General features: G+C 36.7%; 1 protein-coding gene across 2 annotated transcripts in view; it reads right to left on the reverse strand.

The window, feature by feature from the left end:
• Positions 1 to 21,377, reverse strand: part of LOC129771308 (uncharacterized) — a 267,638-nt gene that overhangs the window by 19,439 nt on the left and 226,822 nt on the right. For both annotated transcript variants that reach the window (XM_055774829.1, XM_055774828.1), the window contains 2 exons: positions 6,510 to 7,090; positions 6,176 to 6,281 (listed from right to left, as the gene is read on the reverse strand). In XM_055774829.1, coding sequence (XP_055630804.1) covers positions 6,176 to 6,281; positions 6,510 to 7,090 — 687 coding nt within the window. The remainder of the gene's footprint in view (positions 1 to 6,175; positions 6,282 to 6,509; positions 7,091 to 21,377) is intronic.

The following is a 21,377-nucleotide window of genomic DNA, read 5'->3' on the forward strand; positions in this document are numbered from 1 at the left end:
CGTTTCGGATTGAGCTGTGGACGCGACCAAATTACTCACTCGCTGATGTCTCTGGCATTGCATCATTGCATCGAACTGACGCCATTGCATTAAGGTTCTGAGCTACGCAATTGTGTGGGGAATCATCAAGCTAGGCTATCATCAGCTCACCAAGAAAATAAAGTGCACCAAAAAAACATTTGGGGAATACCAAGTTATTCAATAAGTTAAATTAAGTTATTAATTTATTTGAGCTCGCGTGCCAGTCACAAAACTGCTTTCAACTAGGATTGCATTTGCGCTAATCTTGAACATAATGAAGCATTGCTACTCTTTTCGAGGTTGTTGAGATTAACAGATAGAGTTTATTTCGTTTATTCAGTCACCAAGAAAGTAAATGTCGTTCTGGAATTTTGTATGTAATTTGGTTTCGCTTGTCAGCAGCAAAACTTTCTCCACTAAGGATGACAGCTGCGCTTATCTCGAGCATGTATTGTTCTGCGAGCACAAGAATGAACCATCAAACAATTATCGTCAAATGATTCTACAATAAAAAAAACATTTCAGGGTGACCAAACTGGTAGAATGGTTATTTCAAAATTTTCGTAGCATTGTATAATAATATCCGAAGTTATAAACAAGCGACTTAAATTAAACCACGGCGTAGTTCTACGTCAATAATGCAGTCGTGTTTTGAACACAACCTCCTATAATTTTTTTTACATAACACACACAAAAACCAGAGAGGCGTTCTTTCGTTTTTGAGTTATTGTTTTTAAAAATTAACCAATTTTCCAAAAAATATTTTTCGCCCTTTTTTCAAAAATGTAATTCTTTCATAAATTTATAACTTTTGAACAACTGGGCCGATAGAGATGATCAACATATCAAAGTTAAGCCAGTTAGCCAGTCTTCTAATCATACTTAACATATCATTTTTATCATAAAAAAACATAATACTTGTGAAAAAAATTGATTCAACTTGCATAGATCTAGCCTAGTCGCATAGGAACATTGAACAAAGACTTAAAATAAATTAACTTCGAAAATAGTCTTTTTTGAAATAATGGTGGAAATTGATTTTTCGGACCACCCTAAAATGGAAATGGCCACCCTAATGAAAACGGAACAAAACTACCAGTTTTCACGAAAATTTGAAAATCACTACATCAACTTGGCATGGAAGGGCTGATTACATATATCGCAATAACGAATTTGGGTAATATGCATTTGAAATCGCTCAATTTACATTACATTACGTTACATTTTTCGTAGAGTGACCCTCCCTATAAGAAAATCAAAGACGCAGTCATCATCAAAAACTCAGATTTCACACCAGACACCGTTGGTTAATTTCAAGCTATGTGTTGCATAGTTAATAGCTTATTATATCTGGAGATTAAACGCGTCCTGAGTGAAGTGGTTCGAAGAATATACATATATTTGCTTCTACAATGCGTAATGTTTGTATCAGTATGTCCTAAAAGTCTTTCGAAGACAGTTTGTATGTAGATTTGAAATGTAAAAGTTAGAGCAAAAAAAAAGAGTTTTTTTTCATGGTGACCCTAACGCAACTTAGAAAAAAGGCGCTATATCGGTTATTTCAAGAGATAGAAAAAATCGAGGGGTTGTCTCCGAGACACGACCGCTTAGGACGTAGGACTACGCAGTCTTGTTTTTTATTTGTTGGTTCATTATTTCGGATATTATTTGCGAATGCGTCGAAATTTCATAAATAACTCTTTGGTAAAATATTCCGGGGACCCTGAAAAGGTTTAATAGCTTGCATGGTTTTGTAGAATCATTTCGAGAAGCAACGATTCTTATTTCCCTTTGCGAGAGCAATATACTAATTAGTCATATGTCGCAATTTGTTTCTTCATATCATTTTTCATTTTTCATTTCCATTTTCATTTTATTCATTTTCGTCAAACAAACGTAGACTACATTCTTATATATTTGTAACATTATTTTTTCTTAAGTTAAATATTATTCCTACGGTACATGCTTCTTTTTAGCTGTTTTTTATTCATTTTCGTGTCAATTAATTCGCAGTGCTAATTGTATATACGCATCATGCGATTGATAGGAGCGTTGTTTGCATAATTTGTTCTGGATGTTTTTGTTAGAAACAACTGCGTGTTCTTAGTTGACGCCCAGGTACATAAAAATTTAATTTTTCTGGTAATTCAGATGATTGTACTCGTTGCGAAATTGGATCATTAACAAAAGAAAGCATTGCAAATTTAAGGCGTTCCTTTAGTGCTTGGATGTTTATGAACATACAGCGTGCTTCATATTAAGGAAGTGCAAATGAGGTCCAGTTCAACTTACGGAGTGCAAATAAGAGAAATTGTTTCTGGACTGACTCAATGCGTTCTTCAGGTACGACCATATACGGGTTCCAAACGATGTTACAGTATTCCAGAATGGGCCTCACGTATGTGATATACAAAAGCTTGGTCAAAAGCAAAAAGTATGGGTCCTGGAAGTTATGTGAGAAGCGTTTGACAAAGCTTAACACACTATTTGCCTTATTGATTACAGAGTTGTAGTGTTCTATGAATGTGAGTTTACAGTCCATGACGACGCCTAGATCTCTAACTATTTCATATTTCTCTACATTTTGATTTCCCAGACGTATTACAATATTTGGTACATGATTTTTTCTGCTAAATGTAATGGAGTTGCATTTTTTTACATTCAGTTTTAGTAGATTTTTATTACACCAAGTATTACATGTATTTCGTTTTGGAATGCTTCGATGTCGTTTTCATTACCAATTTCCGCGAAAAGCTTCATGTCGTCTGCATACACAAGTACATTTCTACGCTTGAGAACGAAGGAGATGTCATTAACGTACAGAATGAAAATAAGAGGACCAAGATGAGAGCCTTGTGGGACTCCCGAAGTGACTTTTACTGGATTTGAGAGAGAATTTTGAAAATGAACAATTTGTTCACGATTTGTTAGATAAGAATTCAGCCAGTTTAAGAGTTCTTTGTTCCATTCCAATTTTGTGCAATATGAAGAGTAGTAATGGAATGTCGATGCGGTCAAATGCTTTACTGAAGTCAGTCTAAAGAGCTTGTACGTGTTTGCCATTTTCCACTGCATTCAAAATAAAAGTCACAAATGCCAACAGATTAGTTGCAGTTGAGCGGCCTTTGAAGAAGCCATGTTACATACACGTTATTCTATTCTTTACTTGTTGGAAGACTTTTTCATTCACTATTGCTTCGAATTGTTTAGGAATGCAAGAGATGATGGCCATTCCACGATAATTACGTACGTCAGATAGTGGAGGCGATCTGACGTAGTGGTAACATCCATACCTCTCACGCTAAAGGTCACGAGTTGAATTCTCACTCCCGACATTCTTCCAAAAATGGAAGTAAAAGTAACGAACCAGCCAAATGAGTTGAAAATCACTATAATACAGATAAAAAAAAAGAAAATAAAAGAAAAAACGTACGTCAGATGTAGCGCCTGATTTAAAGATGTGTACCAAAAAAGATTGTTTCCATTTTTCTGGGAATATTCCAGTTTGTAGTGACATATTGAAAATGCAATGTAAGGGAAGGGTGAGTTCCTCAGCCAGGTTCTTCAGAAATACAGGCGCTATTCCGTCAGGTCCTGGTCCTTTCGTTCCATCTAATTGCTTTAATGCATGGCATATTTCTTGTTGTGAAAGATAGTTTACCGATATGTCATTTGGATATTCCGGTAAAAATGAAAAGTAGTCCCGATCGCGATTTTCCTCGGAAAATGTGGTATATACTTCCTGAATTAAATTTGCAAAAAGATTATAAATTTCGTTCGAAAAATTCCCTACATCTTCATCGAGATGCATCTGCGATGGAAAGTTATTGCTTTTGAGCTTAGACTTTACGTAATTAAAGAATTTCTTCGGACACGATTTGACTTCTGTTTCGACCTTTCTATTGTACTCTTCGTATGCACTTTTAATGGCAAAATTTAGTTCTTTGGAAATATTCTGATATTCCAGCAAATTTTGATTACTTTTGTCTTTTGTGTGCTTTTTGTTTTCTATTCTTAAAATTTCTCATTTGAGCGTTATACCAAATAAGATATTTGCTGGTTGAATTTCTCCGTCTTCTTTTTTTTGGCACAAATTCTGATATTATGTTATTCAGAATTTCATGAAGAATACGGATGTACGGATAAGCTGACATCTCGTTCGCTGTATAATAAAGTATGCCATTCTATGGCTTGTAGGCTACATTTGATTGCTTCAAAATTCGTCTTGTTGTATTCCGGTCCTTCTTCGTATTCCCAGTCGATGGGCAATTGTCTGATATGTACAAAGATTGAGTATTCAATTGCCGTGTGAAATTCATATCAATGCACGCATTGCACTGAGTATTTGACGAGAGGCATCTTCCGTGCATCGCAATTCAACAAGCATCAAACACGCGTCTAACAGATGCACACAGTTGCAGCGATAAAAATGAAACATCGCGAGTATGGCCGTTTATGAAAAATCGTTTCTCGACTCTCGGTCAAAATCGTCAACAAAGCTAGGAGCTTATTGCATCAAAACAGAGCCGATGCACACGAGAACAAATACGAATGGCAACTAATAGAATCGAAGGTGTGCTATCACATGTACAGGAAATGAACAAGTTCTAAGTTTCGCACAACAAAAACAAGCAACAAACACAAAGCGAAAACCTCTTCTCTTTTTTCGCCTGCTTTGCCATGGCTGTTTTAATTGCAATGTCCGATACACCTCAAGTGAAATATTCGCTAGCGTTCACAGCTCGAGGGGACACATAAAACACCAAACGAGCAGAATAAGCGACCTTTGTTGTTTCGGGCACAGAAAGATTCTGTGAATTTTCCTCAGAGGAGATGCAATACTTATACGCTAGCGACAGTTCACTTACTATGCATGTAGAGTTTACTTCGCAAATTTTCTCTTTTCGTTATCCACCTTCGTTGTTTCTATACTAACGGCTGCATAAGTTGCCCGTTATTAACATCTCTGTTCGGGAAAGCACACAAATGGACAGAACAAATGTATGGGGAAATGGGAATGCTTCCAATTTTCACCAATTTAAACCATATACAGACTATGGGATTGTGATGTATAACATATCAAACAAATCTTGGAAAATATCTTGGAAAATATTCGATTGGTATGCAAATCGTTAAAATCCGTTCACAGCAAAAATAGTTATTAACGTTAACTTTATTTCATAAAAACGTGACCTGTTTTCTGATTTGGCACCCTTAATGTAAGACGTAGTCCTACGTCAAAAACTTTTTTCTACAAAGATGTCTCAAATAACTGGGACTACAACATTGTCGAACTATGTTTACCTCTATCTATAGAGATAAGAAAGTTATATTTTTTATTTCATCGAAAATTTTGGTCCCCCTATTTCTGGCAACATCATCTATCATATGTAACAACTTTGTCGAAGACAGTTTTTGTTTAGAGAATAACTGTCGAGCTCTAAATGCTAATTTCAAATTAAATGCATCTCCTGGACCATTGTGCAATGTGAACTGGATAGTACATTACTCTTTTCTGCTTGTCATTGAGTTTAATGCTAACTCTTCAATGTCAGATACCGAAGCATTATTAATATTAAACGAAAGGCTCGAAGACAAACACAAATCGGGAGCTAAATTTGCTTTGAAGTAGAATTTTTTGGAATTGTTTACCATTTTGAAGGAGGCATAATCAACATAATTAGAGATCTTATAACAGATGTTGCGGTTATCGCATCGTAAGAATAATCGATATTATTGATTCCAGAGACCACAATACTAATAACAATCGCAGTCGTAATGATGTAATTTGTTAAAATATGTATTTATTACAACATTGGGTAGGAGTAGCAATAAGTAGATATAACCAGTAGTAAAATAACTGATATAGAATGTACAAACCAATATTATGATGAGTTTTTTGCGCCGTAGAAGCTATTTCTTGCTAAAGGAAAGCACAATCAGCCAAATGACGAGAAGAACCATTTCGTTATCATTTCACCAAAAAAAAAAAAAAAGATTACTTTGCATTTCACCCCAGCAGCAGAAATACTGTCACCCGATCTCAATATCATCAATCTGCAAAGCAATTATTGTGGAAACTTGTTTCCGTCGCTGATTCCAATCCTATTATTATGCACAATGCTTTTTCTATCCTTATGCGGCTCATACGTACCGGAATAGCTTTCACGCGATTGGTTTGTTCTTCGCGGCAAATTGCCAGGAATTTCAAGCATATGTCCTGAATGCTATCCCACAGCTGCCTGGACTCCAGTAGTGCTCTGGAAACGAAAAGAAACACGTCGGAAATCGTCATCAGGAATTATTCATGGTGGAATGAAAATAATGGTTTGCTGGTGGTGATTGTCAGCTTGGAATATGATATTTTTCAGGATTTACTGGTTGCATTAAATAACAACAGTAAGTGGAGTTTGTTAGTGCAATACTTTTCTTCGGAATCCGAGTGTTTCAATCATGTGTCTTGAAACTGGAAAATAACTACCACTCACCTGGTCACGCTGTCCTTCGTCGGTTTCTTAGTCCTACGGTACTCGGTCATCGCCACTTTGGGAAACAATCCTTTGAGAGCGAGTTCCTTCTGCTTGACCGTTCGCGGAAAGTCATACGGAAGCGCGGCAAGGGCTATCCGATCGATACGATCCCAGTGTCCACCTGGATCATCGCCATGGTACAGTTGCTTCCACTTGATGTAGCACAGCAGTAACCTCCCGTAGGATTCGACACTGGGTGCTGACAGGGGAGGGCTGGCCAGGAATTGCTCGTAAACTGGACCGAGAATCGCTTGACACTCGGGACGCGTTTCCACTCGCAGCAGGGTCCATGATATGAACTCCGCGTCGCATCGGAATATCAATCGCAAGCTACTGATGATGGAATTCGATTCGTGACGCAGCTGCTGGCGCTGATACTGTTGGTGGCATTTGTTTGTTGGTTGCCCTGCATTGGGGGTAGGATTGGATGTTGATGACAGTGAAAGCCGTGATATGTCCCGCAGCAGATTACATTTTCGCTGAATAAACTCCGCCAGCGCATCGATGTTGGTGAAATTGCTTCTGATTTCGGACGCAGACTGCAATTGGAGGTTAATTTTGCAGGAGATGCAAATATTAGCACGGGTTGGTATTGTTCGGTGCATTATCTCTGTGTTCGAATTATTAATAAGATTGTGAATTACAGGATACTCTTCCGAATGAGGATATGTACATGAAAGTTGTTTTGAAAGTATAGCCGGAAATCGGAGCCTTGGCTTCCATTATAGAAAAAAAACATCCGCGCATTAAGGAAGCTTTTGGTTGAAGACAGTCGACAGTCGTTCTCAGAAATAATAGTTAAAACTGGCTATCACTCCAAATAAGTGGCGCAGCGTGACACCCGGGGCGGATTTCTCGGGTGTCACCCCTCCAACCAAATCTCGTTATTATCACTTTGTTTTCGTTTTCTAATAAAAAATAGATTTACCGAATCAATTATTTTATTCATTACTAGCTGACCTGGCGAATTTCGTCCCGCCCAAATAGACGTTTTCTTACTAAGCGAACGTTCATGGGTGCAATTTCCGAACTATTCGTTAATTGATCTTCGAATTGGTCTTTTTCAAGGCTGAGACGAATGAACTTTGTTTTGTAGGACTAATCATGATGTATTTGTAAAAACATATGGGAATTTCAACTTTCCGATTTTTTTCCATTTTAAGTTTTCCAAAAAACTACCGATTTTTCAATGTGTAACATTGATCTATGGGCAAAGACGACTACAACAAAATAAATACGCTTAGCAACACATTTGGTGATCCATTTTCATTTATATAGATAAAACCAGTATAATCTCGTCTCGACTTAACAGCAGCAAATTGTTCAAACTCACTGTAAACTGCTTTAAACTCACTGTAAAATTTGGAAGCGTTCGATGGAAGTCTCACTTCACGAGAAACTATTGGATGGGTCGTCCATGTTAATTTCAGTAGCCTTTAAATGTCAACGAAATATTGGTATCTCTAACAAAAGCGCGCTTCCCGGAACATCGTTGTAGATATTTTCTAGTTTAGGAATCGACGTTTTCTATTTGGTTTCTGATAACATGTGTCGTACTTGACTCGCTTCGGAGATTTCGGTTACTACTTTAGACTATTTTGACCGCTCTTGTAATCCTCGATGAAAACGATCAATATACTCCAACATTCTTCTTCTTCTTCAATGGCACTAACGTTCCTAGAGGAACTTCGCCGTCTCAACGTAGTATTACTTGCGTCATTTTTATTAGTACTTAGTTGAGATTTCTATGCCAAATAACACGCCTTGAATGCATTCTGAGTGGCAAGCTCTAGAATACGCGTGATCACAGTGCAAGTCGGAGGAAATTTCTCCAACATTCCCATTTTGTTTTCCTCCTCCATCGTTAGTTCGACTCCGGAAAGCCTAGCTTGCTCATATCATGACGAATTTTCCTCCCTGTAGTAAATTCGTACTCGTTGTATTCTAATAGTATTGAAATAGCGGCAAGAAAAATTACTAGTGTATGTGTCTGGTCAAATCTTTGCCCAGAGATCATTCTTTGGTTCGTAAATAATTCTGCGTTGGATCTACTTCACGTAGTACATCGTACCAGAAGTACATATAACACAGGAATTGCAATCTGCTGATAGAAGCGACCGTGCACTTGATCTTGTATTTGAATTTTCGGTAGTATCGCGCAAAACTTCATAGAAAGATCGATCTTGTCGTATCGATTCTGCAAACGGCGAAGGGATCGATCCACTGATTAAGTCGGTACCAAAGAATCGATTTTTGCCGAATCTATTTTTGAAAAATCAAAATGTTTTTGTCACAATTTATCTGCTTACTCTATAGCAGTGGTTTTCAACCTTTTTTGCTTGTTTCCCCCCTTTACGAACATTAAACCCAGTGCTTCATCCCTATCAGTATTTTGTAAGAAAGTCTGTAGCATATCAGTAAAGTAATGTAAGAATACAAACGGTTTTCAAGATATATTCGCAACAAATTTGATTTTATACACTCTGTCCAACTTTTATAAGACCAGGTGATGATCTTGCTGCTTTGTGTCATTGTAAATAAACAATACTTCAATTTACATTCTAGTGTGTAAATATTGGTTATTACCATACACTACATGATTTTCATATGTGTGTGCAAGCGCTGAGCGTAAACGAATGTTTTCGTATTTTCAACTGTCAAGTTTCTATAAGACCAGTTATGTTTTCCGTTGTTTTAGTTGTTTTGATAAATTAAATCTGGAAATTCCGAAGGGAAAAGTCTTCATGGAGAGAGAAGAAAGACAAATCGATGCATTTCACCAAGAAAATGTTGGTATTTGGCGAATCCTCAAGTATACGGTAAGAAGGAGAGAGCTCCACGTAAATCTATGCTCTCTGACCAGGATAAGCGGGAAATAGCTAGAACAGGTTCGAATACCTCAAAATCGCATGTGCAAATAAGGCAATATTTCAACTACTCAACTGCTCGGGTGATAATTCGTCAAATTTTGGTTAAATATTCTTACGTAAAGAGGGCTTAAAAGATTAAAACTCTTCATCTTACCCAATCTCACATCGGAAGACGTCTGAGTTTGCCAAAACTCACATGAACCGACAGTGGGACATGGTATGTTGTGACAAAAAATGTTCCCAAAAGAATACATTTTGCTATATACCTTAACAGAAAATTCTTTAATGTATAGGTTATCTTCACTGACGAAAAAAGTTCAATTTGGATGGTTCTCATGGTTTCAACGGGTACTGGCGTGATTTATGGAAGAAGGAACAGTATTTTTCAACCAGGAATTTTGGTGGAGGCTCGTGCATGGTTTGGGCGTGATTAAGTGCAACCGGGAAGCTCAAGATAGTTTCACATCATTCAAGGATTACACGTGTTCTGGAATTCTTTCTCCTACCGTTTTTACGTAGATACCGTCACAAAAAAATCACATTCCAGCAAAACAATGCTACTATTCATACCAGCAAGTAAACTAAGCAACGGATTAAGGACCAAAAACTCAATTTTTTGGACTGGCTCCAGACTTGAATCCTGTTGAAAATCTTAGGGAAATCCTTGTACGCAGGATCTACACTGAGGGAAAACGGCACACCTCGATTGACGAGCTCAAGGTCGCAATTTCGGAAACATGGAAATATATAGAGAAATGACTTGTTCCCAACGAGATGCCAATCTCAAAATACCCGTGTTATAGAAGCTCGCTTCCTTATTGGCAAAAAACTCGGATAGCCAATTTTCACAGGCCTCTTTTGTGGCTAACTTCTGACTACCTAGCTCGTTCGCCATGGACAAAAACAGGTGGTAGTCACTTGGTGCAAGGTCCGGACTATACGGCGGATGCAAAAGAACCTCCCATCCAAGCTCCCGGAGCTTCTGGCGCGTCACCAAAGAAGTGTGTGGCCTGGCGTTGCCCTGATGGAAGACAATGCGACCTATGTTTATCAAAGATGGCCTCATCTTCATGAGTGCTACCTTCAAGCGGTCCAGTTGTTGGCAGTACAGGTCCGAATTGAGCGTTTGGCCATAGGGAAGCAGCTCATAATAGATTATTCCTTGACAATCCCACCAAACACACAGCAGAACCTTCCTGGCCGTTAATGAGGGCTTGGCCACCGTCTGAGCCGCTTCAGCGGGCTTCGACCACGACCGTTTGCGCTTCACGTTGTCGTAAGTGACCCACTTTTCATCGCCAGTCACCATCCGCTTCAGAAACGGGTCGATTTTGTTGCGATTCAGCAGCGATTCACATGCGTCGATACGGTCAAAGATGTTTTTTGCGTCAACGTGTGTGGCACCCATACATCGAGCTTCTTTGTGAATCCAAGCTTCTTCAAATGGTTTATAACGGTTTGATGACTTATCCCCAGCTCTTGGCTGATGCTACGGCAGCTACTATGCCGGTCATTCTCGGCTAATTCAGCGATTTTGTCGCAATTTTCGACGACAGGCCTTCCGGAGCGTGGCGCATCTTCGACGACCTCTACACCAGAACGAAAACGTTGAAACCATCGTTGTGCGGTGGAAATGGAAACTGTATCGGGTCCATAAACTGCACAAATTTTATTGCCAGCTTGAGATGCATTTTTGCCTTTGTCATAATAGAACTGTAAAATATGTCGGATTTTCTCTTTATTTTGCTCCATATTTGCGACACTATAACTCACGAACGACTTAACCAAACAAAACACTGTCAAGGACTATATTATAGCGCGCCCCTTACCCTTCTAACAAGCTATAGTATGACTCGATACAATGAATACAACTAGAACTACGCGCTTACAACGACACCTCGCGGAAATACCGCAGGACTTTTTTGACAGCCTAATAGAAGTTGGACAGAGTGTACTTGTATCTGATTACAAAAAAGGTATATAAAGCATGGTAAGTCAGTATAGCACATGCGCCTGAACGATTTTCGCTAAAATCGTAATTCTTGAAAACGTGGTCGAAAAGCACACCTCATGTCTTCGATAATCACTCTGTTACGGTGTTTTGTTCCCATTAGCTGCATTGTAGGAAATCCAGATTCACATAAATTCTACGCAAAAGACAACAACACTCGTAACGTTTATTCCGCATATCAGAATTAGAATTGATCATTTGTAGATCGATGAGTTCAATCTGAAATTGATCCGAAACTTTCGTCACTGACAGTCGGCATTTCAAACCATGTTTAAATTTGTTCTTTGAAATAAGGAAAATATGTTTCATGTTTAACTTGTTGTAAAAAAAAGTTGTTCAATTGAACATTACATTTCAGATTTGGAAATGTTTGCCGAGAATCGCAAATTTTAGCGTATCCACTGGAATTTTTGTGGTAATTTTTGCTAATCATTTTCATCTTCAATGTGAACTAATGTGCAATATTCCCTTGCACAATTCCCCCCTTCTAATGACCAAAATCCCCACTAGGGGGGAATTCCCCACCGGTTGAAAATCACTGCTCTATAGGAATGTCATTCTTTCTTTAATCATTTCGTTTTGTTCTTCAGCATGATGGCCACAAAAAAAAAATTAAGTAAAAAACATTTTCCAGGGTATTCATCTTGTGCCGTCAGGGACAATAATACATAAATTAATTGAAAAAGCATTATTACAAATTAAACAACTGTACCCAAACTAGCGTTGACAGAAAACATTTCATCTTTGGCAGAAATGATGCCATTTCGTGTGCTGGAGGGTCAAATGCGCAAATAATGAGCTGTTTTAAAAGCTCATCATAAAATGAGGTTGGAAAGTGTTTTCGAAGAAGATAAGGAAGAACATGAACGAGAATATATCTTTCTCTGTCTGGGCCGTGTATTTGATAAAACTATACGAAAAGCTTTCATAAGCTTTCATTTAAATTTGTCTCCTGTTTCGCTCGCTCATATTGGCTCTAGCATATGTATTATACAAATGATATACAGGTCGGACTCGATTATCCGGAGTATTTTATTTTTGATTTTCGGATATGAATAAACATGAATAATTTGTATAATAATTCCATATTGAATAGCTAATATGGGTATCAAATGAAAGGGCTTGACTAGTAGAATACAGTTATTTATGAAAAATGCAAATCCAAAATGGCCACCACTACAAAATGGCGCCATATTAATATGTATATATATATATATATATATATATATATATATATATATATATATATATATATATATATATATATATATATATTCACAGCCCCATCAATATAGGTATCAAATGAATGTGCTCGACTGGTAGGACACAGTAGGTCATGAAAAATCCAAACCCAAGATGACTGCAGTTCTCCAAATAAACAATTACTTTTCAATTATTCCATTCAGCTTGCCCAGTTTGTATGTATGTTTGAGTGTTTGTAGGGTTGTTCTACATTAATAGAAAATTGACCCCGTTCCTGTTGACTGATTGATCTGAATTTTGGAACATACATTTTATTCTACTGTCAAAATAAAACTGCGTATTCCATGATCTTAAAAAATTCAATTTGGCTGCCGCTAAAAAATGGCTTAATGGCATAACATAAATTCGAAAAGGTCGCCGCGACAAAATTTTTGACTATATTAGGTAAGAGATAAAAATTAAAAAAAAAACATTTTTTGAATGGTTTTAATGTTGCTAAAAGCTAGAAAATAAGATAAGTAAAAAAATTTCTTGAGTTAAACGGTTTAATGTACTAAAAGCTAGAAAATAATTAGACAAGTAGCAGTTAGTAGTTATCCCATCCATTCCTTCATTAATCTAGGACAATGATGAGACTAAAATAAAATCGTGGGGTATATGATTAAACAACAAACTGGGGATAATAGAAATCTATCGTTTATTTCATTTTCTTCGGAATATTTTCATGATGTGCTGTATGCTATTAGTCGACCATTTAGTGACGGCGACCTTTTTGGATTTTAAGTTGTTTCGTGTTCTCCAAGTCAAGTCATTCAGCCATTTTAAGCGTCGGCTAAATTGAATTTTTCAAGATCATGGAATACGGAGTTTTATAATGACAGTAGTATTAAAGGTGTCTTCCAAATTTTAAGTCAATCAGTCAACAGGAACGGGGTCAATTTTTTATTAATGTGGAACAACCCTACAAACATTCAAACATGCATACAAACAGGTCAAGCTGAATGAAATCTTTTAAAAACGTAATTAGTTATTCGAGGACTGCGCCCATCTTGGAATTGAATTTTTCATGATCTGCTATGTTCTACTAGTCGAGAACTTTCTTTTGATACCCATATTGATGAGGTTTTGAAAAAAAATATATGGCGCCATTTTGTGGTGGCAGTCGATTTGGATTTGCATTTTTCATAAATAACTGTGTTCTACTAGTCAATCCCTTTCATTTGATATACATATTGATGGGGTTCTGAGAAAATGTGTAATCCGCCATTTTGTAGCGGCCGCCATCTTGGATTTACATTTTTCATAAATAACTGTATTCTACTAGTCAAGCCCTTTCATTTGATGTCCACATTGAAGCGGTTCTGAGAAAATATGTAATCCGCCATTTTGTAGCGGCCGCCATCTTGGATTTACATTTTTCATAAATAACTGTATTCTACTAGTCAAGCCCTTTCATTTGATGTCCACATTGAAGCGGTTCAGAGAAAATATGTAATCCGCCATTTTGTAGCGGTCGCCATCTAGGATTTACATTTTTAATAAAAAAACTCTGTTCTACTAGTCATGCCCTTTCATTCGATACCCATATTGATAGGGTTTTGGAAAAATCCATATTGATAGGATTTTGAGAAAATATGTACATAATCCGCCATTTTGTTGCGGCCGCCATCTTGGATTTTCAAGATCATAGAATACGCAGTTTTATAATGACACCAGAGGTAAAGTTGTGTTCTGAATTTCAGATCAATCGGTCAACAGGAATGGGGTTAAATGTATATTAATGTGGTACAGCGCTACAGGCAAAGTTAAAAAAGTAACAAAGTTTCAAAGTCACAACCATACAAACGGATCAACCTAGATAAAACCGTTTAATAAATAAGTGCAAATCATAATTATATTATGTTTACCGAGAGAAAATTGTTTTTTTTATTCGATTATCCGGAGTGAAAAATAAATCAATACTCCGGATAATCGAGTCCGATCTGTACATGTATTGGGGAGTAGTACATTTTCTGTTTTTTTCAGCTCATTTAATGTAATAAATTGGGATGCCATAACATGTGCTAAAAATTAACTTTAAGTGTGGTATCTGCCCAGAACTCATATGACAACGATCCCATAAAAGCTAAACGTGCCACACTTCTATTATGTAGTCGAAGCCAATTCTTGATTTTGGCTATAAAAACAACCTTTCGCCTGGAGTTGATGTCAACTTGTCAACTTGTTGATGTTAGTGATCCTATGAGACACCGGTTATAGTACACTCCTCAGTAGATGCCGCTAGTTCTGTTTCTGTCAGCATTTGTACGGAAGTAAATCGTAGAAGAAGCGATCCAAATGTTGACTTTATCATTAAAAAAATGGTTATGTGGTTTTTGGTAATATTGAAATTGATGTGTTCTGAAAAACAAGTATACAAAAAGTTTTTCTAAGATCGAAAAAATCGAAAGCAAAAAAAATCGATATTCTTGATTTTCTCGAGTACAAAAGATCGACCCAAAAAATCGAACATTTTCATAGTGAAATTTTTCACTAAATAATACCACTGACGGGTGACTTTCATTCGTAATGTTGAATGATTTTTTGTCGTAAAAAATACTTATAATGGTCGTGGGTGACACCCCTCTGAGGGTGACACCTGGGGCGGTCCGCCGCGCCGGCCCCCCTGCACTACGTCACTGCTCCTAATCCACGTCTTTGTCGCATGAATGATCTGCATCACTGATTGCATCTGATTTTTGGTTCCACATATTATTTCACACAGGTTTCGCACAAGATTGAGATTCGCATTCGCTTTCGATTCCCAATCACTTTTTTTTTCACAAAGTCCAGAATCAAACGTCAAAAATTATTCAGAGTTCTCTCAAGCAATACATCAATTTCAACCGCCGCCGCGTGTTGAAATATGCGATAAACGATATATTGCTAAAAGTTGTACGCGTGATGATTTCGAAATATATTGTCGGTTAGGCTCGCTGTAATGGAACTCTGTCTGCAGCCTTTCCGGATTTTTCTGTGTTTAGATAATTACATCACTCTCTGCAGTGAGTATAACGGGACCACGCTATAAAAGCCTGACTGTAAAGATCGAATTAATCTTTATTCCCGTCCCTCTTCCATATGACCACAAGAGTTCTGGCCGGCGTCGTTATTGACGTTTCAAGTTTGATAAATCATCGAAAATTGCACGATGACTATGGATGGCTACTCCAAGCCGACATTCAGTGTACTTTTGTGCAATATTGTTGGTCTAAATCAAACACGGGAAGCAACTACGTAGTTTACAGTTTACATAAACTCAAACCTAAGTTTACTTCTTAGGCATCATGTTAATACTCCAGATTCCAGGTTGAAGATATAAATTTCAATTCCAATTCATGATTCTAGATTCAAAATCAGATTCCGGATTACAGATTTACATTCAAGATTTAATTTTCGCTGTATCTGGTCTAGAATAGAGTGCAACAATGGATAATATCGATAACGCAGATTGTGAAAAAATATCAATCGGAAAACCTTTTCAAATGAAAGCAAAATGTTTCAAAAGTTCCTGTTCAACAATATAATGTTTTCCCTTATCACCAAATTCATTCAACAAGAAATCATTATCATTCCAGCCGCTTCATTTTTCCCTCTGCTTTTTTTTTTGTCATTCATTCATTCAAAACTTTGATGTATAGTAACGCAATATAACCGTAACAAACAATAAAAAAAAACTGTCCGCTCTCGGTGTCCAAGCCGACGCATATCACAAGATCAGGAACAACGCGGATGTAAAAAAACGTTCATTTATACCATGCGTAAGATGATATCAGAGAATCCCAACAAGGGAATCGAACCTACCGCAATGAAAACATTAATTCGATGCATAACACAGTGTTCTGATGCTAAAAATTGATGGAAACAAAAAGGTTTTTCTCGTGGCTGACTGATCAAATGAATAGATATGAAAATCGGGCAAGAACCGAACAAGTAAATGTATTTTTAGGACTATCGTTGACATGAGCGTATGCGATTCGGATATGTTCTCGGCTATTTTTTTTAAAGCAAATTAAAAAAAGACCTATTCGAAGTCAAACCAAAGTCAAATATTTAGAAGTAGTCAATTGTGATTCCACACGCCATAGTTAATGCGTCGAATAGAGTCGAAATGAACTGGCCAAGAAATATGCTGCATATAATAGAAAAAAAAACTTTGAACATCTTTCGCAATACGTCAGCTGATACATCATATAGACAATAACAATTATTAAAATTCGGGATACCGAGAGGGACTCTTTTGTGAGACCGCATTGAATCTAATGTACCGTTCTGAATCATATTTCGGACGCTTAAGGCGTATGATGCAGAAAACAGATCTAAACTTTATGCACAGGTATTCTACGGGGTACGTATCCTCTGCGTAAAAAATCCTATATGTATATATTTGACAGAATGTAATACGTATTATAAAAATTCATGTAGAATTCAAGCTAACAGGATACATTACCGGCCCCCAAACTACCTAGCTTCAACAATCAAATTTTACTATTGACTATTAAAGTACAAATTCAAAATCACTGGGAGCCTTGTAGACTTCGTTGTTCGTTGATCCATTTCATCGAAGAGTGGACAAAACGTTCGATCGACTGCCCGTTCATATGGTTCATATGGTGGGGCTGGACTATGCTAAGGAAACACTGACAAACCACTGATACATGATGAATTTTTTTTGTGGGGTCTGAAGTAGAAACTGGAATGGGGATAGCTCATTCAGGATGGTTATATCGAGTATTTCTGAATTGTGGCAGATCTCTATCATGTTCTAAGTAGACACTTTTAGATATTGGGTTCTATTCCCAATCTGTCAAGGATCTTCCCGGGTTGGTTTTGACTTTTTGTTTTATAATACTAATCTCTTAATTTGGCTAAACATAAATATTATCCATTAGATAAATCGGCCTATTCAAATCTTTTTGGATAATGAGGTGGGTCATCATCATCATCATTATATTCCTGTTGATGTCTCCACTGTTAGTGATGGTAGATTGTTCTTGTCTATCGAGGCGAGTTCTTTGGTGAAGTCTACACTTTCATGAGATAATGCTTGCTGCATCGTTGTCAATAACGCTGAAACATTTGCTGAGCATGGTGGTAATGGTCAAATCGGTTTGTGGGTATTGATATGTGGTTAGGGTCAGAGAGGGCTTTCATCCAATAAAAAATATTGAACCAACGGTTAAAGTGGCTAAATACAACCACGAGTCGATGGTGAAATAGCAACGGAACTTTTAGTGACTATGGATTTGAGAAAGAACTAAAAAAATACTCTTGAATACTCTTCGGTAGGTTTTCTCTTATACACGTTGATATCGATGAATGAAATGTTTCATGAAGGAGAATCTTCATCCGTAGGTTCTCGAACCATGAGCAAAATGTTCAAGTTTATCTCTTCATTTTTCAAATCGTTGTCTATAAGGTAGTAGCGGTAGACATTTCAAACGTCGAAACAGGCACTTTACGGGCGGATGATGAGTGATCGAATAATTAAACCATCAAAAACAGATAAACCCGATGAGACGAAACTGTGCTCCGGGGGGGAGTCAGGTTCAGCCAGTCTGCCTTCGCCGTTGCAATGCCAGGAGTTTCCACGTTAATTTACAATCGCACAAATTAACCTCGAGTGTTTGATTTTTTTTTTGATCTCACCCCTTGGCAACTGCATCCCATAGTCCCCGAATCCCTGACGAGTGATGACGATGAATATTTCAACTCCAATTATTTGCCGGAGGCGATTGAATAACAGTTGAGTTACGTGATATCATCGTGTAAGGGTGCGCAAATTCTCTGAAGCCATCTGCAATGAGTTTTTTTTGAGACTTATTGAATAGTAGTTTTTCATATAATTAGCGAATTTGCTCACAACGTGTAAAAACTTTGCTGGGGAAAGCTTGAACGCTCACGGAATGGTTTGTGCTCAACGGAAACCATCATGTTCCTAAAATCGGAGAACTCGATCCACGTTAATTGGATTTGCATCGGAACGAAACTTTACGGAGAACAAAGTTTTTAACCAATACTAATTAGTTGATTTTTTCCTTTTGAGATTTATTTGCATCAACACGATATATTTTCATCCGTGCTCTGGAGATGCAAATATAAACCATGAATCTTAGCGTGTTCTTGAAAGAAAAAAGTTTGTATAAAATCAAACGATGCAAGATAATTTAATTGCAACATTTATCAAATGGTTTTGAAAGAAACTCTTCCGTGATGGACATGTGGTTTCATAAATATACTAGCTGACCTGGCAAACGTTGTTTTGCCATATAATTTAGAGTTTGTATGTTATCGTTCAGTTCTGTTTCCAATCATCTCAAATATATTCCAAAGTACTCCATCATTCTAATTTGGATGAAGACAAACTTAAAAAATATATTGACCGTGCTTATCTGATCAGCCGTCCTCCTGTGATGATATTTTACACGTACGTGGGAAAATCCTTCTTTTATATATAAAGAAGAACACAGCATCCTCTAACGTATTTTTTTTTGTCATATATTTCAAAAAGCACTGAAATAATATTGGTCTGCTACTCAACAATAAATTCAAAACTTTGGACTCAAAATAACTTTTAGATTTATATTTTTTTTTTGTGGGAAGCAATTCGAGTCTGCGGTGCTGTGAGCCATCAAACATTACAGGTCCACTTGATGTCTTGTTGCTCGGCTATGTTGAGTTTTGTTCTGCCGTTTTTTATTCGCCCACAAATCTTGGATGGGAGATTCTTGGTGGTCGAACAAGTTCAGTTTGCTAACATTCCGATGGAGATAAGCTACAGAATATGAATGAGATGCAATGAATAATAAAGCTGACTCAACCCTGCCACAGTTAGTGGATGGATAAAATTTGATTCAGATGTCATAAATATCGTGTCCAACAGTATTATAGAATTGGATTTGATATTGAGTCAATCTATTTCATTGTTTGCGAGCTGGTAAATAGTGGCTGCTTCTGGTAACTGTAAAGGGAAAATAAACATACGATGTTTGACGTTAATTCTTCCATTGTCAGTTTCAGGGATTTATCCGGCAGATTAATTTCAAAGCAATCTGAATACGGTTCTAAATTGTGAAATGAGATTGGTGTAAAATAATGGGGAATGAAACTAAATTTATCTGTTTCAAAATTTGTTCTTCGGTTCTATGTATATACCGAGCTGACTCGATTATACACAGTATCGGATTTCTTTTCACTGTATATAATCGAATCATGTGTATCAAGTAAAAACATATTTTTTATTTGTTTTTATGCATATATTTTTCGTTATTTGAATATAAAAGAAGAATTAAATTTTTGATTCATCCCCTTTAAATTAGAAAACACCTTTCTCACATGAAAAAAAATAAATTTATACAAAATATCTCGGGATATGATAGACGATCATGTTTGATGAAAAAAAAACTTCAACGCATATGATCGAATTTCCACAATAACAATAGAACTTTTTTTTTGGTTTGGACTCTGTCGCCTCAAACATTAAAAAGTACGCCACGGAAGACGATTCTGTTGCTTCCATTTGGAAGATGTGAAAATTTAGTACGGGATATAATAGTGGGACATCTAAATTAGTGGATTTAAATAATGCTTTGGAAACCTAACCTAGAAAACCTAAAAGTTAGTAATTTTTAATGTGTTATTATTAATTTTATCCTACAAATTCATATTAAACTTGATTGTTAAAGCTCAATAACCGCTCTACAATTTGTTCTTCGACATCCAACTTCAATCTTTATTAGTTTCGCTGCAATATCGATATAAACAATTCCTGGTGAAAATTCAAACAAAATCTTCAAAAATCACGATTTTTACTCCACTGTACATATAATAGCACTTAAATTTCACCTCAACGTTGAAAGGTTATATTTTTCTTGAAACAAGTCTTATTTTAAAAGAATTTTTTTTTCAAACTATACATTATCGAGATGTATTGTAAAATTGTATATGTATAGTCCGACCTGTATTATTACTGCTTGAAATTGAGTTTGGGACCAAAAAAATCATTGTAAATCGAAGCAAAGCATCGATCTAGGCCATAGAGGCAATACAGTATTGCAGACAAAAAAAAATTTAAGGAGTTGTATCTACGACACGACCGCATATTTTCGACGTAGAACTACGCAATTATAATATGCAATACACTTGTTTACCACGTCGAATATTATTTTAGAATGCATCGAAATTTATGTAATAGATTATGTTTTCGTTACAAAAAAAATTGATGAATGTACTTTTACGTTTGATATGATGCCTAGTACTACCAAAATATGTGAGCGGAAGAATTGTCAAACGATCATTGTATTTTACATTTCCCTCTGAAAATATTGCACATTTCATGTTTACGTAGTTCTCGAACCGCGACAGTTCATTCACCTCTAGTATCTGAAATGGCGATTTTCCCAGACTTCTCAGTTTAAAAGTACGTTTTAGGGAAACATATTCCGGTCTGCACAACGACAAGCGAGTACAAAAGTATTCAACACCAAAAAATACCCCCGACTTGCATGTATTCGTAAAGCGGATTTCCACAGGTTTGATGTCTGTGTTGGGGAAATCGTAAATCGGGCCTATCAAAACTTGGCAGTAGGGCGTTTAGATAACGCTTGGCATTTTACAGTTATTCAATTGTTCATCTCATGAAAAATAACTTTTTATTAATTGTGATATACACGTAGAAATATTTCCTATCAATTGATGCAAACA

Source organism: Toxorhynchites rutilus, chromosome 2 (genome assembly GCF_029784135.1).
Source record: "Toxorhynchites rutilus septentrionalis strain SRP chromosome 2, ASM2978413v1, whole genome shotgun sequence".
NCBI lineage: Eukaryota > Metazoa > Arthropoda > Insecta > Diptera > Culicidae > Toxorhynchites > Toxorhynchites rutilus.